Source organism: Geotrypetes seraphini, chromosome 5, assembly GCF_902459505.1.
Source record: "Geotrypetes seraphini chromosome 5, aGeoSer1.1, whole genome shotgun sequence".
Taxonomy (NCBI): domain Eukaryota; kingdom Metazoa; phylum Chordata; class Amphibia; order Gymnophiona; family Dermophiidae; genus Geotrypetes; species Geotrypetes seraphini.
Genome location: NC_047088.1, coordinates 139,064,461 through 139,090,747, shown reverse-complemented (window position 1 = coordinate 139,090,747; position 26,287 = coordinate 139,064,461). Strand labels below are relative to the sequence as shown.

The 26,287-nt window shown below is 44.5% G+C and overlaps 1 protein-coding gene across 1 annotated transcript in view; it reads left to right on the top strand.

The window, feature by feature from the left end:
- ADAM23 (ADAM metallopeptidase domain 23) overlaps positions 1-26,287 on the top strand; it is a 727,231-nt gene that overhangs the window by 643,235 nt on the left and 57,709 nt on the right. Inside the window, 1 exon segment of the mRNA XM_033945744.1 lies at positions 14,206-14,317. Coding sequence (XP_033801635.1) covers positions 14,206-14,317 — 112 coding nt within the window.

Below are 26,287 nucleotides of genomic sequence, written 5' to 3'. Positions count from 1 at the left end.
ATTTCAAAGATTGTCTCTGTCATTGAGCCATCTGAGTCTTCTCAGACAATGCCATGGCGTTGGAGACACAGCTTCTCTTCCTGTGGGCAGAGAGACACCTAGTGACGCTGTCAACAGCGCACGTGGCCAGAGTGGACAACATTCAGGTGGATTTTGTCAGTCATCAGACTCTGGACTCCAGAGAGTGGTCTCTATCTCAAAGGGCATTCGATTGCATAGTAGCACAGTAGGGGTGACCCACGTTCAACCTCATGGCAACTGCGGCCAACAAGAAAGCCGATCGATTCTTCAGTTGGCATTGCAAGGCTGGCAGCAAAGGCCCAGATGCTCTGGTTCAGCCATGGCCATGGGAAAGTCTACCTTGTCACACCCGATTGGCCAAGGCATACATGGTATGCCAACCTGGTTTGGCTCCTACGGGATCAGGGACTCTGGCTCCCTTCTCACCCTCGCCTCCTCACACAGAGCCCAACTGCACTGCAGGATCCAGATTACTTTGTTCTTATGGCCTGGCTATTGAGAGCGCAGCCTTAACTGGCCAGGGTTATTCTTCAGCGGTAATTGCCATGTTGCTTCGCAGCAAAAATAAATCTGCAGTGGCTGCTTATTCGAAGGCTTGGAGATGTTATCAGATGTGGTGTGTCCTGTGACAGGTGGACCCATTTGTTCCATTGATTCCTCATATTCTGGAGTTTATACAAAATGGCCTGATGACAGGCCTGAAGGTGGCTTCTCTGCGGGTGCAGATTGTCGGTCTTTCTTGTATGGGTCCTTCTTCTCTGAGGGGCTCCTTAGCAGCTCATCTGGATGTCGTTTGTTTTCTGCGGGGTGCTCTGAGGCTTCGGCCTCTGCTGCACCTTCCATGTCCGACTTGGAAATTCAACCTGGTTCTCCATTCTCTGGCTCTTTTGCTTTAGGAGCTTCTGGAGCAGGCATCCCTAATGGATCTTATGATCAAGACTGTCTTTTCTGGTGGCCATAACATCCATCCGCAGGGTTTCAGAGCATCAGGCTCTTTCCTGCCAGGATCCCTGTCTGTGTATCATGGTTTCTGGTGTGGTGCTGATCACTGTTCCTTCTTTTCTTCTGAAAGTGGTTTCCGCTTTCTATGTGAATCAGTAAGACCAGCTTCCTGGTTTTGCTTCCTCTGGCTTGAGGGAGCAAGACTGGGTGTTGTGGTCCTTGGATATGTGCAGGCTTTTCTTACAGTATCTGGAGGTTGCGAATGATTATCACCTCTCTGACCATCTTTTTGTTCTAGTGGGCCCTGCCTACAGGAGCAGGCTGGCTTCCACGGCATCATTTCCAGATGGATCTGTATGGCCTTTTCCGCAGCTTATGTTGCAGCCAGAAAGAAGCACCCCTCACAGTGAGGGCTCATTCCACTAGAGGTATCTCTTCCTCTTGGGCAGAGGCGTCGGCAGTCTCTTTGAAAGAGATTTGCAGGGCTGCTATCTGGTCCTATTTGCATCTGTTCACCAAGTTTTACAGGATCGATGTGGCGGCCAAGCAGGATTTTGCTTTTGTTGTCTGTTAATGGCAGCAGGCTCATCAGTCCTACCCTGGTTCTCTGGGACTGCTCTGTTACGTTCCCCTAGTCCTGGAATAAAGTGGGATTGTACAAGAATGAAAGATTAGGTTGTTACCTTTGCTAATATTCTTTCTTGTATATCCACAACTTTATTCCGGGAACTCGTCCTATGCTTTGCTGATTTGCCGATTGTCTGCCTTTCCAAGTACTGGTAAGCTGGATATCTGTTGTCTGATTAACCTTTATAAGAGTGTCATCAGAATGGGGTTCACACTCAGTTTGGGGGGTCCCTAATTAGGGCACCCCCTTCTGACAGTGCAGGCTTTGTCTTTTTATAGCAGGGGTAGGGAACTCCGGTCCTTGAGAGCCGTATTCCAGTCGGGTTTTCAGGATTTCCCCAATGAATATGCATTGAAAGCAGTGCATGCAAATAGATCTCATGCATATTCATTGGGGAAATCCTAAAAACCTGACTGGAATACGGCTCTCGAGGACCGGAGTTCCCTACCCCTGCTTTATAGCATTGTTTCTTGTCGTTCCAGTTTCTAATGTCTAATAACCTGGTTCAATTATATTTAATTGTTTTTGTTTTGCATTTCTGGATATGAGCAGATTAGACTTATTTGTTGAGGAGTGTCCCCGTACCCCTCTCTCTCTCTCTCTCTCACAAACCAGGAGGGATCAATTGTGGTGAACTTGTCATGGTATGAGATCTCCCAGGTAGAGGAACAGATCTTATCTAAGGGTTTATATTTTGTCACTACCCATAACCATCAACCATTTCAATTTAGGGTGGAACTGGAAAAATTTATAAGGAGATTATAGTTGCATATTAAGTTTTCTGCAAGCCCAGAGATACCTGATAAGTCTGTGATTAGAGAAAAATCAACTTGGGCACCACCTGAGCCCTTAGACTCGGTTCTATCAAATTTCAAAATGGCTGTTCTGCAAGAACTGGCGAGATTGGAGAGCCAACCCTTAAAATATAAGAATAATTTACAAAAAAGAGAAAAGGAAGCCCTTGAGAAATTACAACAAGAAAAATCTATAGTGATTAAGCGGGCTGACAAAGGCAAGAGCGGTGGTAGCTTGGGTTAAGGAACTATACAGTCAAGAGGTTTATAAGCAGTTGCAGGATAGAGATACATATTTAAGATGAACAGAAGATCCAATGGGGTTTATTTACAACGAATTAAAAAGTGTCGTGAATCAAGGACTACAAGATAAAATACTGATAAAACATGAATATAAATATCTGACCTCTAAAGTTTGTGTGGCTGCTGTTCTATTCTTACTTCCCAAAATACATACGGATAAAGATAATCCACAGAGGCACCCAATAGTATTAGCTCCTTGTTAGAACATGTTTGTAAATATGTGAATTTACATTTGAGACCTTGTATACTGGTAAAGGACTCTACACATTTTCTTCAGCTGTTAGAAACCTGGGATAGTCAGCATGTGAAGTATTTAATTATTCTGGATGTGTCTTCCCTATACACCTCCATCCCTCAAGGGAAGGCTCTGGAAATGCTAGAAGAATTTTTGGATGATAGACATTTTTTGATAGCCCTAAGCGAAGTGGCTATGACTCAAAATTATTTTTTTGTATGAAGGCAATTATTATAAGTGACGTTTGGGAGTGGCCATGGGGGCGTCATTTGTGCCCACTGTGGAAAACCTATTCATGGATTCTTTTGAGGAGAGGTGTATATATTCTTCAATATACTTTGATCAAATGATATATTGGGTCCGCTTTATAGATGATGTTTTTTGTCTATGGAAGGGTACCCTTGAAACATTCCAGCAGTTTTTGACATCCAGTCTTTTGCATTGAGTGTCACATGTATGACTTTCTCCCAGTTGGCGAGAAGTTATATGTGTATGCTCACTGCAAAGAGCTCCTAGCTCTCAGGGAATGAGTACATTCCCTTGAGGCTAGAGTAGCAGATTTGGAGGAGCTGAGGGAGACAGAGAAGTACATAGAGGAGACCTACAGGGATGTTGTAGAGAAGTCCTACCTCCAGTCTAGTAGCCCCTGTGCTGCCTTAGAGGAAAAAGGTCTCCTAGAAGGAGAGCATCACCCTGGTGAAGTAGGAAATAATCCTGTAGCTAGGACCTACACACCAGGGGATGCAATATCTTCTTGCACTGAGAATGTGTCTCCAGGGGCTTCTGCCCAGAAGGGAATTATTAGGCATGTAGATAGCTGGATGGCTGGTGGGCGTGAAGATCACCTGGCCACTTGTCTGCCTGGTGCAAAGGTGGCGGACCTCATGCATCACATAGATAGGATTTTAGATAGTGCTGGGGAGGAGCCAGCTGTTCTAGTACATGTAGGTACCAATGACATAGGAAAATGTGGGAGGGAGGTTCTGGAAGACAAATTTAGGCTCTTAGGTAGAAACCTGAAATCTAGATCCTCCAGGGTTGCATTTTCAGAAATTCTCCCAGTTCCATACGCAGGACCCAAGAAGCAGGTAGAGCTCCAAAGTCTCAATGCGTTGTTGAGACAATGGTGCAGGGATGAGGGATTTAGATTTGTAGGAACTGGGCAACCTTCTGGGAAAGAGGGAGCTTGTTCCAAAAGGATGGACTGGGACTTAACCGGATGGAATCAGGCTTCTGGCATTAATGTTTAAAAAGAAGATAGAGCACCTTTTAAACATATAGTACAACCCTACCCCCTCCAATTTGATCTACTCTATCCTTGCGATATAATTTGTACCCAGGTAACATTAATTGTCCTCCTTCCACCAAATCAAACAACAAATCCAGCATGAGAGAATGGAGGCCGATGCCAGACAGGCTTATATGGTATATGCCCTAAATGTGGCAAAAAAAACAGGTGAAGGTTCAACAACTCCAGTGTGTTGATAATTTTATAGTCAGATACTTCTGGTTGGGAACTGTGCAGCTTAGGAGGGAGGGGAAGGAACTGTGCATCTTGGCTGATAAGTTGAATACTGTCATCAGTACACCACATATCATCTTCATTGTATGTGGCTACCTATATGGTTGGCCTAGCTTTAAAACATTATTTTGGGTCTGAGACATGATTATTTTTGGGTCCTAGGCCCGGGTTCAGTAACCGGTGCCATAGTAAGCTTAAAAGCGGTCGCCAGGTACAGAATTGTGCCTCCAGCAAAGGTAAGCACTGGAAATGTAAGCTAGGGTTTCCTGCCCTACATTTACGGTGCCTACCTATAATGTGAATTGCACCTCCTAAGGCGCTTTAGGCTGCCTAATGCCACTTAAGACATTATCCTCACCTATAGGTGGCATTAGGTGGCCTAAAGTGCCTTTGGATGCAAGATTCTGGTACTGACTTTTTAGACTCTATTAGGCGCCATGAAACTCAGTTAAAAACATTGTTTCAACAGCATTTTTGTTGGGAGGGGTTACTAAGTTTGGGTTCCAATTTGTGCCATTTAGAGAATCCAAGCCTTAGAAGAGCATAATCAAAAAAAAAGTCTAAGTCCCCTTTTGGCCTAAGGTCTTAAACGTTGAAAATAGAAGCAGGGAAAATGTCCATTATCAAAAAAAAGTCCAAATGAAGGTTTTTTTTGATAATGGCCTGCCTCTACGTTCAGCTGTTTAAACGACCAAAGCACCACTACGTTTAAACTTACACCATATAATCACCTACAAAAAGCCTAAGTCCCAAATGCCCAAAACAAGGGCTTTTAGGTGAAGGAGGAGCCAGTCCTTCGCCTAAAATCTGGATTCTGTAACCGGTGTCTGTCAAAAACAACACCAGTTACAGAATCCCCCCTCCCCACAACGAACCGGGCAGGAGGGAGCCCAAGCCCTCCTGGCCCGGGGCACCCCGAACCCCCGACTACGTTCTGCTCAAGAGGGAGCCCAAGCCCTCTTGCCCCGGCAGCACCCCGAACCCCCGACTATGTTCGGGGCAAGAGGGAGCCCAAGCCCTCTTGCCCCAGTGGCACCCCGAAACCCCAACTATGTTCGGGGCAAGAGGGAGCCCAAGCCCTCTTGCCCCGGCGGCACCCCAAACACCCAACAGCATCGGGGCAAGAGAGGCGCTCAAGCCTTCTTGCCCCACGATCCCAACTCCCCCCCCTGCTGAGTCCAATGGGGCCAGGAGAGAACCCTAGCCCTCCTGGCCTGGTGACACCCCCCACTCCCCCTCCTGCCCTCTACGCAACCCCTCCCACGACCGATCCCCCAATCACACACCCCCCCCCGCTGACCCACAACCCCCCCTACCTCCCTCCCGTACCTTAAAAATTGTTGGTCGGATGGACGGGTGCCAAGCCATCTCCGGAATGGCTGGCCTTAGGGCCTGATTGGCCCAGGCGGCTCAAACCCCGCCCACAAGGGGGCTTGAGGCGCCTGGGCCAACAGGAATCGGCCCAGTTGTCTTAGGCCCCTCCTGTGGGCGGGGCCTTAGGCACATGGGACAGTTGGGTCCATCAGGCCCTAAGGCCAGCCATTCCGGAGATGGCTGGCCTGTCGGACGGACGGGCTTGGCACCCGTCCGTCCAACCAACAATTTTTAAGGTACGGGGAGGGGGGTGGGGGGGTTGTGGGGTCAGCGGGGGGATCATGGGTCGGCGGGGGGGGCGTTCAGGGGGGCGGTCATGGGGGGGTTGCGTCGAGGGCAGGAGGGCTTGGGCTCCCTCCTGGCTCGGATCATTGGGGGAGGGGGGTTGGAGATCGCCAAGCCAGAAGGGCTTGGGCTCATATTTTAGTGGAGGGTGGGGGTTAAGGGGTGTCGCCAGGCCAGGAGGGCTTGGGCTCCCTCCTGGCCGGATCGTGGAGGGAGGGGGGTTGGAGATCGCTGATCCAGAAGGGCTTGGGCTCCCTCCTGGTCCCATTGGACTCGGCGGGGGGGGGGGGGGGTTGGGGATTGCAGGGCAAGAGGGCTTGGGCTCCCTCTTGCCCTGATGCTGTCGGGGGTTCGGGGTGCCGCCAGGGCAAGAGGGCTTGGGCTCCCTCTTGCCCCGAACGTAGTCGGTGGTTCGTGGTGCCGCTGGGGTAAGAGGGCTTGGGCTCCCTTTTGCCCCGATGCTGTCGGGGGTTCAGGGTGTTGCTGGGCAGGAAGGCTTGGGCTCCCTCCTGCCCGATCGTAATAGCCGGGGGAGGGCTGATTGCTGCAGGAGAGATGGCTCATCTCTCCTGCCAGCGATGGTGATCGCCTACCCCTCTCCGAACCGCAGCACTTTGGGGTGAGGATCGCTGGCAGGGAAAATGCTCTGCCACGATGCTCACCCCGTAGTGCCGCGGTTCAGAGGGGGGTGAGCGATCACCATCGCGGCAGGAGAGTTGAGCCATCTCTCCTGCAGCGATAGGCAGGTTGCTGGGGCCCCTTTTTCAGCACTTATACCTGTTTTGACTTGGTCTAAGTCAAAACGTATAAGTGCCGATTAGGCAACCTGCCTAAAGTTTTGGTTATACCTGCTGTACGCCTAGGTCTAGGTCAGCCCACTTCCTGCCCACCGTCCGCCCTTTCCCCTCCTCTAAAAATGCCTCTTTTTGCTCTATGCGTTTAGAGGCAGGGGAAAGGCCTAAGCTGATTTTAGATACGTCTAAAACCAGCTTTGATTATGGGTACTTGGGCCACTTTTTAGACTTTTTTTTTTAATTATGAGCCCCTTAGTGTATAAAAGGCATTTTTTAAAATCATGATCTTTGACATAATGAAGCTGCATAAAGCTAGTAGTCAGAAACCGCATCACAGATTCATTGTTTTACTGCCTGTGTGGTAGAGGAGCTTCTGTTCTGAAGAAAAAGTGCTGTGTTGTAAGTAAACCCTTTTTTAAAGTTTCTTTTTTTGATTCTTTTTGGCAATACTTGTTCTCTTAATGTGTTTCAGCTTTTCAGTTGTGCTTTAGAGCTAGTTTTTAAGGTAATGTGCTATTTTGTTTTTAGACTGTTGGTTAACCCTGTTGTACTCATAAGAGGAAGTTTTTCTCAAATTTCCTATAGGAATGTGTCCTTGTAGTCGCATAATTTTAATTATATTTACTATTGCACTATTTACAAATAACACACAGTCTCACTAGCTATGTAATGATTTCAGCTGCCTTATAATATAATGTCACTTCTGACGTGGCAGAGGAAAGGCCCTGCCTACAAGTAGCCTATTTACAGCACTGCCTCTACTGACTGGCTGTCACTGCAGCTTCAGGTAATTGAAGGAGGGAAGGGGTTTGGCAGGTCAGGACCACAGCTGCTGCTGCTTGGGGTAAGTGAGGGAGATCCAGGAGGCCAGACTCACGCGGAGGGAGAAAGTGCAGACCTGAGGCAGGGGGGGGGGAGATGCAGCAGAAGTGAGTATGGGGAAGGGTCCAGCAGTGGAGGGGAGATGGGTGGATGCTGGACCCATAAGGAGGGGAGAGAGAGAACGTGACCCAGACCAGAAAGGAGGGTAGGAAGGGAGGAACAGATGCTGGACTTTCAAGAGAGGGTGGGGGGATGATAGAGGACGACAAAACTATTTTTAGAGTAACTCTCAAGCAACCAGAAACTACCAGTTATCCAGCATCTAGCAATCCCCATGGGTGCTGGATAACTGAGAGTTTACTGTATCTTCTATGGAAGCATTCCTTCTTTTTTATGTATATAAGTATTCCTAAAGCATGAGTTTTTTATTGTTTTAATTATTTAAGTATTTATTTAATTTTTAGATTTGGTTATTTTATATCTTTATATGATTTTAATTAATTATACGTATTTATGCTTCACCCCTGATGCAAACTTTTGGGTGAAATGTGGCCATATCAGGTTATATTAATTAACCACACTGTCTATGTTGTGATTGATCTGCTTATTGTAGCATAAGTGGGATGCAGAACATGATGGAGAATACACGCAGACTTGTTATCAGAATTAAGTTTAGGAAAGCAAACTCAGAAGGTGCACTGAGGAGTGCAACATGCTCGTTAAGCGCATTCCTTCTGCGTGCACTGCAGAAAGCAAGTATACAATTTAAATGAAAGTATGAAGTGTGTTACCTCCAGATATTTACCAATGAGGTAGTAGTGGGTGAAGTCAGAACTAGCCACATTTGTGGCAAATCAAGATGTGGACAATACGGAAACACAGTATAAGCTTGTAAAATACAAAATCAACAGGGTGAGTTAAACATCATAGCATGCACTGCAAAAAGCAAGTAATAAAATTTAAATGAAAGTATGGGGTGCATCACCTCCAGAGGTTGACCAGTGAAGTAGTAGAGTAGAATCAGAGCCAGCTGCGTTTGTATCTATCTGATCAGAAATAATACCCTCAGAAAAAGAGAGGGCAAGTTTTTTTGTACATTTTCCTTCAACAGTATCAAAGTACAAGTTACTTTCACTTCAAAAATTGGTTCAAGTGAGTGGTTTAAACTGCCCCTGGACTTTGCAATTAGACAGGCAGTATGAAAATTTGCTACATAATGTCTATCTTTTCAAACATAATCTTCTTGATAGTATGGTGATAATTAATGTGCTTATATTAAAATTTAAAAAATCATGTCATGGTTTTTAGCAAATTCTGATTCCTAGTTAAGTAGACTCTACTTTGGTTTGGTCACACTTAACAATATAACAAATTCTTGAAGTTTTCAACGATTCTCAATTTTTACTTACCTGGCCCCTTACACTGTGCAACAAATTTTAACTTTTTTTCTGGGGCAAGAAGAAAATGAGGTTTATTTTATAGAATTTGACCTCCTGTGTATGAAAATACCCTGTTTTCTCCTACCACATATAGTTTTTGAGCAAATCACAAATATTTATAGCATGAGAAGTCATAATGTAACGCATTGCACTGATTTAAGAGTTCCTATAAAATATTATTTTCTAGAATCAGTTTGCTGTTGAAGTGCGTTTATAAACGAGATTAGGAGCATCTCTGATCAATGTCCAACAATAGTCAGCCAGCATTGATGAATTCCATCTGTCCTGATATCGTTTCTCCATTGTAGCAATATCCTGGTGAAACCTTTCCCCTTGCTCATCAAGATTATCGGGGAAAAAAATCTAATTTGAGGCAAACTGTTTTAATATTTCAGAAATTGTTATAACATTTACTCCAAACATTAGAAAATATATTGAAAATGTTAATTTTTGCATTATAATGCTCTTTTGCCAAAAATCAGAGGGTTATACCCAGGGCAGGATTAATTCTTCGAGGGCCCCTAGGCATACAAGTACACTGGGCCCCCCCCCCCCCGGCCTTGCCCTACCCCTGCCCCACCCCCATTTATCTGTTTTCTTATTTAGCTCTTTATTTCCATTTGTATTTCTTTCTTTTTTAAATTCAAAACAAACAAAGATTAGCATACCAGTGCAGTTTTTCTTCTATGCCACCCATACATCTCTGAACACATTTCCCTTCCAAATATATTGTAAAGCAGTAATACTATGCAAAATATAAGTCTATATTAATTACCATGTTTACAACGCCTCTCAACTGCCTCACTCTAGTCTACATCAACCAACTGTAACCCTTAGTTATGTATAAACAACCAAATTTGTAACTCCTCTAGTACGTTCCACTCCATGTATGTTAACTTGTAACGAAACAACAAGGCAAGCAGTCCTCCAAACAATCCAACATGAAACAAAAGAAGATCAGTAGAAAAAAAGGACATTCAATTCAAGTTTATTCAAGGTGCTCCCAAGAACCATGCCCAATGCATTTTATCAAACAAGGCTAGTCAACGCTAACAGAAAACCATGTCTTTCATACACACAGAACACAGATACACCCTCACCCATTATGGAATAAGTGATCCGCTCGATTTCCCCCCCCCCCCCGGGATGGTTGAATGATTGGTGTGCGCCTTTCAAGTTCTTGACTTTGCTACATTCTCCCAGGGACACCGTGAGTGGGAGGGGGGGATTGGCCTCTAAGCTGAAGGTTTTGAAGCCTTTCTGCTTGGCATGGCGGTGGTGGCGCAAAGTTCAAGGCAAAACACCCCTGGCGTCCCCATTTTTACAGTTGACGGGCAATCCGGCTTTTCCCTCTGGGCTGGGCTGTGGTCCCTTTGCGGCTTGGGCTTCCCGTGGGGCTTGTATCCTTTATGAGATGACGGATGCTGATTCTGGCGCCTTCGCCTCCTTTGCGCATTTCAAGGACCGTTGGGCCATTCCCAATACTCAGTTTTTTGCTTTCCCAATCACATGGATCGGCCTGGTTGTGTGGGCCCCTGGTGACTATCTTTTGCGCATACCTGCCTCATTGGGGTCGCTCTCTGTCTGGTACAAACTTGCCGGAGCTGTTAATCGCGAAGGCCTTTTGTCCCACTTGCGGACCCAGTGGAATCGTGAGCTTTTTGCTTTCTACACACCTGAGACTTTTCGGGAGCTTTTTCAGGTCCTCCAGGTCTTTGTGCGATCGGTGGCTTGGCAGGAGACACAGTTTCGGGTTCTCCATAGAGTCTATATTACTAAACAACAGGGGGCGCGAATGGGTTTGTGGGCTGATGCTCTGTGTAGTAAATGTGGGGGGAGCCCGGGCACGCTCTTGCACTCCTTTCTGGAATGCCCTCAACTTACTTTGTGGAATACGTCTTTTGCGCAGCTTCACTTGGTCTTGCAGAGGGACTTGGAGTGGGATTATAAAACGTTGCTCTTGGGGGACCAAACCTTGCTGGAAAACCTGGGACTTACGGAGCCTCAGCGGCGTTTTGTATACCTGATTTTTTTGGCGGTCAAGCGCACTATTTTGCTGCATTGGACACGGGACGGGCCCATTTCGCAAGACAGTTGGCTGGCCCAGCTGTCTGATCTGGCTAACTTTGAGCTTCATCATTATCGACACTCGTTAAACCCTGAGCGGCTGGCCTATAAGGCTCTCTGCCATGCGTTTCTGCAGCTCCCTTTGGTTGCCAGATATAGGGGGGGGGAATAGGGGAGATTGAATGGGGTGTGTGTTTGTGGTGTGTTTGTTGCTTTGAACGGTTGGTGTTGACGGTTGTGGTGAGCGGACCCCTGATTAGGGGTGCTGCTCTGGATGGCTGGTCTTTGTTGATGCTTTCTTTATTATAAATTATAGGGGGCCAACAGGGTAACTTTGGACGCTGTTTTTCTGAGTTTCTTCTCTACTTTGGAGGGGCCTCTGGGGGGATCTTGGTATTTTTCCTCTTACTGCAGGGACGGGACGAGTTTGCTTCCATATCTTCTATATTTGTTGTTACCTTTATCCCTGTTTTGGTACGTATGAGGATATCCTTCTCGACAACGCTTCTGTCCTTGTACCCCCCTTTGTGCCTATCTCCAGGGTGCAGTTTTGGGTTTCTGCCTTGTTATATTTTTATTTGCCATTTTGTATTTACACTTTTTGGTATTTGCGCCTTTGGCGTACTTGTTCTCTTTGTTGCCTTGTTGTTCCCTTCTCAATAAAAATGATTTTCAAAAAAAAAAAAAAAAAAATTAAAAATAGAAATATGTAGATAAAGGCTAAACTGAACCGCCAAGAAGCCAAACTGCAAACAGTGAAACACCACAAAAACAATGACACATAGCCCCCTAATACTCTGCAAAATATAAATATAGCAGATATAAATTTGAAGAAACTCACACATTTTGATCACTATTGAAAATAAAATCATTTTTCCTACCTTAGTTGTCTGGTGATTTCATGAGTCTCTGGTTGCACTTCCTTCTGACTGTGCCTCCAATCTTTCTTTCTTCCTCCTGCATACTTCCTCTCCTCCAGACCTCATCCCAACCAACATCTCTCTCTGTCCCTCCATGAGTCCAACTTTTTCTTCATCTCTCCCTGCCTGCCCCCTGCCACCCAACACACTCCATTCCCTCCTCCAACTTTAAACTTTTTCTTCCTGCACCCTCCCCTTTCTTTTTTTCCTTTCTCTATCTCCCTGTCCCCTTTCTTTCTCTTTCTGCCCCCTCTTTCTTTCTCTCTCCTTGTCCCTTTCTTTCAGGCTTTCTTTTTTCTGCCCCTCCCCTTTCTTTCTTTCTTTCTCTCTCTCCACTGCTGCTGCTGCTGATTTCGCCAAGCCTCCACCCTCGATTTCCCCCTGCTTCACCGACGCAATGGGCCCACAAGCTTTCCTGCCCAATGTCAATTCTGACGTCGTAGAGGACGTTCCGGGCCAGCTAATCGTTGCCTGGTTGGCCCAGAACTTCAGAATTGACGTCGGAGGGGGGGAGGGAGGAAGAAGGCTTGTGGGCTTGCCGTGTCGGGAAAGCAGGAAGCAAGCAATGTGGCTCAAAAGAGAAATCAAGGGCCCTAGGCAGCTGCTCTCCTTGCTCCCCCCTAATGCCGGCCCTGCCTGCCAATTTAACCAAGAAGGGAGGCGTTCTGATACTACGGGGAGAGGAGGCGAGGCAAGTGATTGCTTCTCCCCTGCAGCCAAAATTGTCCTTTTCAGAGGGGCCCGATACACGGCAGCTGCCCCGAAGTTTTCCTTCTGCTCCCGTTTCCGACAGGGCAGATCGCGGCAGAGGAAAAACTTCGGGGCAGCCACCGTGTGTCGGGGCCCCTCTGAAAAGGATAATGTAGAAGTTCAATGAAGAAGTTCGTACTGCGGGGCCCCCTGGATCTGTTGGGCCCAGGGTAGCTGCCCTGTTTGCTCCCCCCTAATGCTGGCCCTATGGTGCCCCCCCCCCAACAATAACAATTCCAAGCTGTAGGCACAGCCTCCTGGGCCTTTCCTTTAATCCGGCCCTGGTTATACCAAAAAATTAAGCTCAGTTTTGAATTCAGCAACCCCCAAATCACTATAGAACACCATTCCCCAAAACCTCTGTTACACAGTGTTATCAATTAACTTTGTCTTTTATAGCTGACAAAATAAATAGTTCTGCACAGCTACAAGAAAATTGTTACAAAATACTATATATCATGTTTTAATTCTGAAGAGATTAAGGAAAAGGGAGAAAAATACCAGTGGGAGATACTGGTATGGGTGTGGGCAACTCAGTCTTTTTTTTTTCCTCCATATGTGATAAGAGTACCTGAAAATCTACTGGTGTTGGGATAGAAATTATTCTGGAAGGTTCAGAAAACCCAGATAAATTTGACTATGTGAGGTTGTATGTTATTAGACCTGGAGAATTTAATTGGAGATCCACTTTCTTTTAGTATAGTATAGTAGCAACTAATAGCTAAATATTGGGAAGCAGCAGAAATCTTCAAAGCTGAGAAATGTTGGGCAAAACGGAATACGATTAGTAGATTTTGCTATGCAGAAGCTAATTATAATTCTGTATGCAAAAATATAGGAGGCGATATGTAGCTTTTGATATTCTCATTTGGACATATATTTCTCCTAGGAAAGGGTGGGAGAATTAGGGAACTTCCTTCTAATATCAATAAGGATCACAGGGACTTAATGTAAACTCTGCAATGTGGAGAGGCTGATTATCATTATTACAATTATTTGTAATGTCTTGGCAATGTTTGAAAGTTTGAGGTATGTTTTGCAGGACATGTAAATCATTATTATGGGCTCGTTTTACAAAGGTGCGCTAGCGTTTTTAGCGCATGCACCAAATTAGCACATGCTAACTGAAAAACTACTGCCTGCTCAAGAGGAGGCAGTAGCGGCTAGCGTGCATAGCATTTTAGCGCATGCTATTCCGCGCGTTAAGGCCCTAATGCTCCTTTGTAAAAGGAGCCCTATATGTGTTAATGAAAAAATGTTAAAAAAAAAAAATACCAAATGTAGTATGACATTTTTTATGTCCTTCCAGATTTGTAGTAATGAAGCTACCTGCATTTGTAGTTCCACCTGGGCAGGAACAGATTGCAGTATATATGACCCAAAGAAGGAAAACATCAACAAAAAGGAGGAAGGACCCAAGGGTTTGTGTGATTTCAGTTCCAGTGTGTTCTCTGTATTTAGCATATTTTTTCACCATTCACTCATAGAACGGATTAAGATAATGAGAGATGTTAAAAAAAATAAAAATAAAAAACACATAAAGATCTTGAAATAGTGAAACATCTACCATGGAAAATGTGGGTTTTTTTACACGACTTTGAATGACTTTTTCTACTGTGTATTTGCTATTTTACATTTTAAATTTTATATTTGGTGCTTAGCTTAGTATTTATAATAATAGTAATTTATAGTAATGATAAAAAAGGACAAATTGAACCTGTCATGTTTTATTCTGCTCTATGCATAAGGATTTAGCTATGATTTTTCCATAAAAAAAAAACCAGGCAAGATCCTCTCCTGCCCACTTAAATCACTTTCCACCACATAAGTGGGGATAGTCAGTTCACTTAACCAGAAAGTGCCACTGAATATCCTCACAGCCACCCAACAAAAAGTAGGCAGGTCAGGGGTAGCACTGTGATACTTCCCGATGTTATGTGAGTGCCGGCAATATTCAGCACTCCCCTTAGCTATGCAGGTTCCAGCACTGAATATGAGGCCGGTATTCACAACTTTTATTTTCCTAAATAAGATCCCCCAAGCCCCTTACTGACCCCACCCCCCTTTACAATGCCTACCCCCTTCCCCTAGTCCATAGCAATAAGAAGGCTGCTCCCCCCAAAAAAAAACATATCCCACAACCCCCTAGCCTACCTGTATCTGAGGTGATCCAATGATGGTCTTTGGGGATGGGAGCACAGCCCCCTCACTCCTGTCAAAGGTCTCAGTAGCTCACAATACTAATGCTACAGGTCACAACAGCCATTTTGGAATGGTTCCACAAGGGGCAGGAATGAGAGGGCTGCATTCCAGCCCTCAATAACCACCGCTGGACCACTAGGGATACAAGTAAGCGTGGGGGGCCTACCTCAATGACTGCAAGGGTGGGGGCATTCAGGAGGGGCCTTCTTATTGTTGTGGGCTGAGGGACTTAGAGAATGACACGGTGACAGAATTTGTCCCTGTAGATAACTGTGGGAAACAATCTCCATGTCATTCTTTAAGGAGAGAGGGAAGAATCAGGGTATGAATGGGCACAGCCACTGACCCTCAAGCCTTGCATTGAAGAATGCTGGTGTAGAAGGACTGAGGTTGAGATAGACACTAAAGAATGACATGGGATGGTTTTCCATGGTTATCCACAGGGGCAAATTTTGTCACCGTGTCATTCTCTAAATTGGGGAGGGAAGGAGGGGGCGGGGAGGGACTTGGGGTATCTTATTTAAATAATAAAAATGTATACGAGTCCCAGCCTGAGGCCGTATAACTCTTATTTAGCCCCCAATTTTCAGTGCCAGTGCCCAGATATGGCTTGGCACTGAATATTGGGGGCTAATTTAGCCAGTGATGGTGATCATTTTAAAAAACACTTACCATTGCTGACCGAATTTCAGGTTGCATATATTTATGCACGTAGTAGGGTAAAGCCAGGAGTGATTAGCCTATCCGCTTGGCATAGAGCAATTTGTCACCACATCAGTAGTGCCTAACCAATGTAACAAAACATAAGATTTATTAGATTGTAATAAGTTATTTTTAACTGAAATGCAGTGCATTTGAAATATCAGTATAATTGGCCGTCTTTCCACTCTGGGCTAGAGAGCTACACAGGAATGGGAGCAACGGGAATTCCACTGAGTCCATAGGGATCCCCTTCAGACTCGCGGGGTTCCAAGTGGTTAGTTCGGGGCTTTTGTGGGTATACTACCTTCCTCCGGATCCAGCCACACTCGCTCTCTTCAGGCCACAGCAGCGTTACATCTTCCACATGGCCGGCAGCTAACTCAAAAGTCTTCCCTCTGATGCATTTTGTAAAACGCATCAGAGGGAAGGCTTCCAGGTTAGCCACCAGCTGCATGTAGGAAGGTATGCAGCAGCGGCCTGAAGTGAGTGAGTGTGGCTGGACCTGGAGGAAGGTAGTATGCCCGCGGGAGCCATGTGAGACGAGAGGGAAAAAGATGCTGTATGGGCTGGGAACAGGGGAGCACAGGGGCCATGCCCCCGCCCCTCCCCCTCCCTAAAAAAAACTTGGTGGTCAGAGGTCAGAAGAGTCAACTATGTCTCTCTCGACTCCCCATCTACCTCCTCCCCTTCCACTGTAATTTTAAATCTTTGGGTAGCCAACAATGGCAATGAAGTGAAGCTGCTGCCATTGGCCTGCCCAGAACCCTTCATTCTACAGCATCCTTGCTATGAGGGAATAGGAAGTCACTGCAAAATGAAGATGTCTGGAACAGTCTGATGGCAGCAGGCTCACTTCATTGCCGCTGTCGGCTGCTCAAAGATTTAAAATTTCAGCAGCTGGGGAGAAGGTAGGTGAGGGAATCTGGAACTGGAGAGAGAGGTCATGTAACAGGATCCTTTTGGGGGAAGAACATATTCTGCATGGGGTAGGGGGTGGGAAGGCAAGGAAGAACAGATGCTGCACGGGATGAGGTGGGGAGTTGGGAAGGACAGATGCTGCATGAGCTGGGGGGGTTAGGGAGGGAGGGAAAGAGAAATGCTGCATGGGTGGCGTGGGAATGGAGGGAGAATCGTTGGACATAGTTGTGTGGAGTGGGAGGGAAAGAGAGATTGTGTACATGAGAAAAGGAAGAAAGAGGGATAATTGTTGGGTATGATAGTTGTAGAGAGGAGGGAGGGAGAAATATTGGATGTGGTGGTGGAGAAGGGAGAGTAGGATAGATGGAAAGGGATGCAAAAGGGAGGAATGTTGAACATGGTTGAGGAAAGGGAGGAAGAGATGCAGCATGGTGTTGGAGAGGGTTGATAGAAGGAGAAATGTTGGGCATGAGACTGGTAAGGAAAGACAAAAGATGCTGTACAGGAGCCAGGGGATGAGAGAGGGAGAAATGTTGCACTTGGCAGTAGACGGGGTGGGAGAAATGTGCCCTGGTTCCCCCCTTTCCTTCACCCCGCCCCTTCTCTTTTCCCACTCCCTTTGCAGCAAGGGAAGGAATGAGAGACAGATGATTAATAGTGAGAGAGCGAGAGGAGGGTATGTTGCACATGTGGGTGGAGGGGAGAGAGGTAGACATGCAGAAGACAGGAAAGCAGGAAAAACTAACTGGAACTGACTTGATGGAAAAATAAATCTCCAGAAAAGAAAGGCAAAAAAAAGAATTTATTGATTGAAATACATTAGCATACAGATATCTTTGTATTATGTTTAACAGATAAGGAAATGCATTTCTGGTTTTATTTCTCCAGTGTTGAAGTATTTGCTGTAGCCCTTGCTGGTGGGGGTCTTCAAGCACTGCCACCCGAGGACCTTGATTATTATACAGCCCTTGTGTCTGACTTATTTGAAATTGCAGACTGGGAACCTTCTCCCGTTTTGGGAGAATTCTGGGAAATTCTTCCTGCCCCACTGTTTAAGTCTTCAGCCTTGGCTTGAACAACCTCCTCCAAAAGTGGCCAAGTGTAGCAGTCAATGGCAGCATCCTTGAGCCACTGAGGTGCCAACATCTGTTACTTAGGGATGCTGCTGCTACCTGCCAAACTTGGTAAAAGGGATTTTTGGCCACCTTCAGAGGAAGTCTTCAGCTGACATAGCTTGAGGGTCCTCATCAGCTATTATAAATATTTTATATTTACATTAGATGCTCTGGCAGAGGTCCATTTACAAAGTGTGTATTCTTCCCAATTAATATTTCCAAACGAATAAAGTGTCTGCTTATTTGCCTCTAATTCAGTAGCATAATTAAATAAAATAACTGCTTCTGAAGTTTATGGGGACAGATTTGATTGCAACAGGGACTGATTCTATTCTAGCAGGGGATGGGTTTGATTTCTGTTCCCCTGCAACTTTCTACTCTGGGCACGTAAGACCAAGTTTTATTTTCGCTACAGAAGAATAATAATAAACATAGGTACCATCGTCTAAACTGGATAGAAGAGTAATAAAATAGAAATAGGAAAGTGATATTCAGTTATACCAGAATACTTGAATTGTTTTTATTTTATTAAAGGATATTCATTGACTTTTTAAAAGCTAATATGGACAGCCATATATAACACTGGTCAATAAGCATTTTGCTACTGGAGTTCTGTCACCTGTACCTTAACAAGGGCTACATGCTGACTCTAAATCTGAAAACAGTTTTCTTCTATCACATCCTGTTTTTACGTTATGCGTCAATTTGTGTTTATATCATTTTCTTCATAAAGCTATCGTGAATCATCGGTATTTTACTGTTTCTGTAACATAATATTGCATTTTAGGATAGCTCATCGATCACATATACCAGTAATTTGAACTAAAACGTGATTGTGCTGCTTTTCCTACCTGTGAATTTTTCTATTTTATTTGTTTAAGATATTATAGTTATTATGAACAGACGAGGTTGTGTTAACCATCCTGATAATTTATGTTATGTCTGTGGACAATTTACTGTACAAGATCAGCGAAATAATCTGTCCAGCAGACTTCAAAGTTTATACAAGCATTATTTTGGCTGTAAAGTTGGTGACCAAGATAAAGCGTGGGTACCTCATGTGTGCTGCACTCTCTGCTATTCCGAATTAACACAGTGGCTGAATGGGAAACGGAAGAAGATACCTTTCGCTGTACCCATGGTTGGCGTGAACCATCACTCAGACTGTTATTTTTGCATGACAAAAATTGCAGGAATAAATCAAAAATTGTGAATCCTGATTACCCATCAGCAATTAAACATGTTCCTCACGACTCAGAGAATCCGATTCTAATTCCTCCTTCCACATCTGCAGCACAATTGTGCCAAAAGTTCAGATGAAGAATGTGCCTCTGCTGCTGTGGAGGAGTTGTATGAACCTGAAGTGGATGAAAAACAACCTCACCTGCTAACTCAAGAAGATCGTAATGATTTGGTTAGAGACTTGTCACTGTCAAAGGAGAAAGCAGAATTGTTGGGTTCAAGGCAGAAGAAGTGGAATCTTTTAAGGCTGGACACCAAAATATATTTTTTCTGTGATTGTCACACCATCCTGGCTTGGGCCAATATGGCAAACTGTCGAAAAAAATCAGTAACGTGTATTTCAGAAACCTGACGTGCTAGCTGAATTTCAATTACAGATCTGAAATCAGCATAATTGAATTAACTAAGAACACTTCTTAAGTTCTCAGTAGCAAAGAAAAACTTTTTGTTGTTGACCAGTGTAATGTATCTAATTTATTTTAAAATTTCAAGAGCTTTAATATACTGTATGTATTATTCCCCTCTCTCATAAAAGTTTAATTTCATACTACAAAAATATTTCTTGTGGTCCCTAATGTTGAGTCTTTGAACTCCTTCAGCCTCAGATTTCAAGTTACCTATCTGTTTAAGTCAGACTTCTATTTAGGTTTGAGTTGTCATATATTAAGGCTTTCTAGCATATAAAGCACCAATATTCTTGCAATGCATGCCTGAACAAAGGAAAGAGGGTGTTAGTTGCAATAATGATTGGTAACAATCATCTGAAAAATCTCCAGATATGACTGTGTGTGTCAGATAAGGATTTAGGGCTCCTTTTACAAAGGTGCGCTAGCGGTTTTAGCGCACGCTAAAATGCCATGTGCGCTAGTCACTACCACCTCCTTTTAAGCAGGCGGTAGTTTTTCAGCTAGCGCGCACTAATCTTGTGAGTGCGCTAAAAACGCTAGCACACCTTTGTTAAAGGAGCCCTTAATCTCTGGATATTAATAGACTTATGGGAAGTTGAGATTAGTATCTAGATTAAATCCTTATCTGACTAATGATGCTCTTAAGACGGTAATGCAGGTATTAGTTTTGTATTTATTGGACTATTGCAATGCTCTGTAGTAGAGAATGACACGGGGAAAAAATCTGTCCCCGTCACTGCACCGTCCCCAGCCCACCATCCTCTGCACCGCCCCGCAACCGCCGTTCCCTTCACTGCCCCGTCACCGTCACCGCCATCCCTTTCACCGCCCCGTCACCATCCCCGCAGCATCCATATAAGCCTCAGTACTGCGAAACACCATGAAGACAGAAGAGAGTTCTGCCACTACTACTACTGCACTAAGAATCTGTTTCAGTGCCTCTGCCCTGTAGTAAAAACAGAACATAAAATAAATCAATTAACTTGTCCTCCCTTTCAATGACGTGTCCCCCATGTTCACCTATAGCTCAAATCAGGTCAATTGTGCACACTAAAAATGCAGGAGGATCTGGAACGTGAGCGCAGGCAGGCAGTGATACAAAAACAGCAGACACTCGACCGACTGCAGTGTTCTGCCATCTCCCTCTCTCCATCTCACCTTAGATGTAGAGTATGCCGGCTTTCTTTTTCGCCCAGCCGCATGTGCGGGTGCTCAAACAGGAAGTTGCAAGAGAGGAGAAGATTGATCAACGCGAGCACGGCTTTTTGAACACATGCGGCTGGGCGAAAATGAAAGCCGGCATACTCTACATCAGTGTTTTTCAACCTTTTTACACCCGTGGACCAGCAGAAATAAAATAATTATTTTGTGGACCGGCAAACTACTAGGACTAAAATTTTAAAACCCTGTTTCCACCCCATCTCCGCAAGCTCAGTCACCTCAGTAACTATAGAAAAATAGACAAATATAGTGCAAAATATAGACAGCAGATATAAATTCTCAAAACTGACACATTTTGATCACTAAATTGAAAATAAAATCATTTTTCCTACCTTTGCTGTCTGGTGATTGATTTCATGAGTCTCTGGTTGCGTTTCCTTCTGTCTGTGTATCCTTTCTTTCATTTCTTTCTTTCTGCACTCAGGCCCAAGAATTGTCCCTTTCTATTCCCTCCCTCTTTCCTTCCTATGTCCTTAGTGCCCCCGGTGCCTCCTTCCCATGTCTTTAGTGCCCCTGGTGCCTCCTTCCCATGTCCTTAGTGCCCCTTCCTGTCTTTAGTGCCCCCAGTGCCTCCTTCCCATGTCCTTAGTGCCCCTTCTTGTCTTTAGTGCCCCCAGTGCCTCCTTCCCATGTCTTTAGTGCCCCAGTGCCTCCTTCCCATGTCCTTAGTGCCCCTTCCTGTCTTTAGTGCCCCCAGTGCCTCCTTCCTATGTCTTTAGTGCCCCAGTGCCTCCTTCCCATGTCCTTAGTGCCCCTTTCTGTCTTTAGTGCCCCCAGTGCCTCCTTCCCATGTCCCTAGTGCCCCTTCCTGTCTTTAGTGCCCCCAGTGCCTCCTTCCCATGTCTTTAGTGCCCCTAGTGCCTCTTTCCTATGTCCCTCTCACTGCCTTTCACACTTTGTCCCACCCCCACCCCCGAAGCCTGCCTGCCTGCCTGTGCCTGTCTATCTTTCTCCCTCCCTAGCCAAAGCCAGCCTGCTGCCTCCCTGCCGCTAAAAAAAAAAAGCCTCCCTTCTTTTCCTCTTCTCTTACCGCCATGCTGCAGCTGCTAAAGCCGGAAGTCTTCTTTCCGACTCAATTCTGAAGTCGGAGAGGACGTTCTGGGCCAGCCAGGCAGCGATTGGCTGGCCCAGAACGTCCTTTCCGACGTCAGAATTGACTTCCTGTCGGCTTTAGTAGCTGCAGCATGGCGATAAGAGCAGGAGAAAAGGAGAGGCTTTTTTTTTTTTTTTCTTCGTGCGAACCGGCAGAAATTCAACCGGCGGTTGCTCTTCAGTTCAAAGGTGAGGTGGAGGGAGGGAGATGGCGGGAACCGCGCAATTTTGATTGCCTCACTGCGAGGACAAGTCCATTCACCGCTCCACGGGGCGGTGAATGGCCTTGTCTCCGTCCCGCAGAGGACACTATTTTTTGTTCCCCGTTTCAGCGGGTTACCCGCGGCTAAACGCGGGTAACCGCCACCGTGGTCATTCTCTACTCTGTTGGTCTTAATAATCAATGGATATGTAAATTAGGATTAGTTAAAAATATGGCAGCAGGGGTAATTATGAAGAAAAAAAGAGAGAACGATGCTAAATTTCAGTAACGCAACTTCATTCATTACCCATTAAGGAAAGAATGATATTTATAAAGAATTATATTCAAATTGATGATTTAAATCTTTAAGGTGTTACATAATCAGAAGCAATTATAGTTATAACCAAAAAAAACACTGTGGAGTGGCAATATTCCTAAAATGGACTTTATTAAAAATGTCAAAGTTCAAAAGTACAATAATATAATCCATTCAAAGATGAAATAATCCACATAAGAATAAAATAGTCCACATAAAAACCTAAAGGACCTTATCCGCTGAAGGCATGGGACCCAACACGGTCCATGTTTCAACAAAAAATCTTCTTCAGGGGTCCCTGAGTCCTGTGGTTGTAGATATGTGGAACAAACTGATATGTGGAGAGTCGTGGGAAAGACGCTGCTTGAAACTAAAGCTTTGGTTTCAAGCAGCGTCTTTTCCATGACTCTCCACAAATCAGTTTGTTCCACATATCTACAACCACAGGACTCTCAGGGACCCCTGAAGAAGATTTTTTGTTGAAACATGGACCGTGTTGGTCCCATGCCTTCAGTGGTCTAGATCCTTTAGGTTTTTATGTGGATTATTTTATTCTTATGTGGATTATTTTATCTTTGAGTGGATTATATTATTGTACTTTTGAACTTTGACATTTTTTAATAAAGTCCATTTTAAGAACATCGTCACTCCACAGTGTTTTTTTTTGTTTCTCCTGTTTTTTCTCTGTGGATTTCCTGAGGTCAATTTTCTTTGTTTTGGCTTGATTGCAAATATAGTTATGTCAGCTTTTGCAAATTAGGGTGCCTGCCAGATTATTATACTTCTCACATAAAAGATTAAAGAAATAGTAAAGACAGGCCTTTCTCTATGCATAAGGTGGATAATTCAGCCATACTTGGTGTTATCCTCCAGCAGCTTTGAACCCAGAATAACGTTCTCTAGTCTAATGAAAATCTTTTAACCAATCAAGCATGCTGTCTTCTTCCTGCCTCACTAACAACATAGCAATTTGAAATCATTCTTGTTTCTACTATGCTGCGAACTGGAAGTGCCAGCCCTCTTTCCTTCACAGTTCAGAGGACTTTTTTTTTCAGAATAATAAAAAAATAACTTTTACTAAGGCGTGCTAGCCGATTTAGCACACGCTAAATGTTAACGCGTCCATTATAGTCTATAGACGCGTTAGCATTCAGCACGCACTAATATTTAACACACCCTAAAACAGCTAGTGCACCTTAGTAAAAGGACCCCTTAAAATGTCACTCAAACCAGACAGTGCAAAACCCAAAGGACCGTTCTAAGATAATAATAATAATAATAACTTTATTCTTGTATACCGCAATACCATGGAAGTTCAATGCGGTTAACAATAGAAGAGACTGTACATTTACAGCGATGATACATATTACAGTGTTGTTACATTTACAGAGGTGTTACATAAATAGCAGTAATAAAAAGGCATATACTAAAGAAGCGACTGTACGTATACAGCGATGTTACATGTTATAGCGGTGGTAAATGGAGGAATGAAAAGGCAGGGCAATTAGATAAAACAGAGATTGAGAAAGAGAGGCCATAATGGCTTGGGAGGGGGGCGTAGTCAGAGGGAATGGAGGCATGTCGAGGTCAGGAGGGTGCAGGGAAGGAGGGAAGGCAGCGTTAGCGGAATTTGTCGAAGATACTTTAAGGCTCTGTAACTTTGAGCGTTATGAATGCTTCAGTCTCTGCAGACACGCTTAAAGCACCAACAGGAACTGGCACCAACTCCTCACATTTAAGCAATTCCCCTATAGGGGCTAAGTATGTCAAGGAAAAACTTCTCACAAGGAGAAGCAATCAAAACTAAAACACCCAGCTAATGCAGCTTTTCTTTAGCAAAATGAGAAAGCTTCAAAAACTGTAGGTGTTCTATCTCTTCAATCGGGAATGTTTTCTAAAATTTCACTTTCATGTCCTTGTACTCTTTCTCCTAATTCAGCCCAGACTTCTACACACCTATCTCCACCAGTTAAAAATAAGAAAAACATCTTCTCACTGTGCCACATCTGACACCTACATAGATTCCACAAGCACTATCAGCGAATGAACAGTCTGTCAGTACACCAAATGCAACTGCCTTAACTGTACCAACACAAAAATAGAACCCAAAAATGTATAGGGAGGAAAAATATATAACTGCTGCAAAACCTCCCCAACCCCAAGAAAACCAACTGACAAGGGGGAGAGACAAGAAGAAACCTCAATCTAAGTTAATCAGCAAATTACACATAGTGTGAAACAGGAGAACCCTCAGTAACACAGCCACCCACTAAGGGAAAGGCTGTCACCGGCTGACACTCAGAAAGAGTGTAAACTGTGAAACATCCCCGGGTTCTTCCTGTAAGTGAGAATAAATCAAGTGCACCCCCAAAAAGTGCTACGTGTGAAAAAAGATTCTAGAAATCAAAAAAACACACTATGAGGTTAAGAAATTCTTGTCTCTACTCCTTGCCAGGGGGGCCAAACAAGGAAGGAAAGTGTCCAAATCTGTCCAAATCAGAACCAAGCCAGTCAATAAATGGAAGTACTTAGCTTCTTTAAACTGTAGAACAGCCAGCCGATGTGTGACATCATCCGTCCAACGGGACTCCGTTTCGGGGGTGCACACCCCCTTCCTCAGGAACAACTGGACTGTAATGAGACTGGTGATTCCTCCGGCGTGGCTTGGAAAGTAAGGCAGAAAATGGCACCTAACAGAGGAAAACGCCTCCAGATTTAAACTGCAGCCACTGGTATTATTGGATGAAAAAGTCAGATGACCAATTTCTTGAGGGAAGAAGTGGAAATTCCCTGAATACCAAAAAGAGTAAAAAATGACAACGTATCAACGAAGTAAGTCCCACAAAAGAGGGACTGTGTTACTGAGGGTTCTCCTGTTTCACACTATGTGTAATTTGCTGATTAACTTAGATTGAGGTTTCTTCTTGTCTCTCCCCCTTGTCAGTTGGTTTTCTTGGGGTTGGGGAGGTTTTGCAGCAGTTATATATTTTTCCTCCCTATACATTTTTGGGTTCTATTTTTGTGTTCTTTAGATATTGTACCCATGGATATTCCAGAGTGGCAACGTACTCTTGGTTATTCTGCAGACCAAATTACTCAATATTCTCATCGTACTTCTTTGCTAGATGGTGGCCACAGTGATATTTCTATAGGCTATTCTCAAAACAAACAGACATGGATCAACCTACAACGTAGTCTGATCCGCCTAGACCTACACAGTATGTCCCTGATAGAATATCTTAAACATCAATACATACCCAGGGGTCTACGGATACAGAAGGTTCCAGGCATGTTTACTGATAGGGAACCGTTTCTTTGCAAATGGGCATCTATTTTAAACAAATGTTCTGTAGATCTGATGATGCTCATAATAGACACAATTCAAGAAGTAACTCAGGAGGTCACCACTCAGGCAGACACAGTTCACGAAGAAATTCGCAAAGAATCAGACGCATTTCAGGCATTCCAAGAGAGTTTACCAACCATTCATCAATCATTAGATCAGTTTAGGACCAAAACTCGTTCATCCAAAATCAAAAAATTTCACCGAGACACTGAAGACTATAAGAAAGGGAACATTTATTCATGGTTAACATTCAAAGATAAAGATTCTGAGCATATTACTACTTCCACTCACTCTTTCACTGATTTGGATTCGGGCTCCAGTAGTGGCGCAGAAGATCTTAGACTTAGATCAAAGTCTCCGGTTTTTTTACCTCGGGGAGGGAGGGGCAGACAACGGAGGCAAAGGGGAAATCGCCCCACCAGCAGGGGACCCAACAGAGCACAATATTCCGACCCAAATCAGACGTCTCGACCACAGACGAGGTCATCGGGCCCGACCAACCAATAGTGCATAACTTATCCGGGGTTTCCTTATCCCCGGACCAATTAGGGGTATTAAACAAGGGACTATCTTTTGTTCCATCATGTCGTTATGACCCCTTTACCACCCGGAGCAATATTGAACGCTT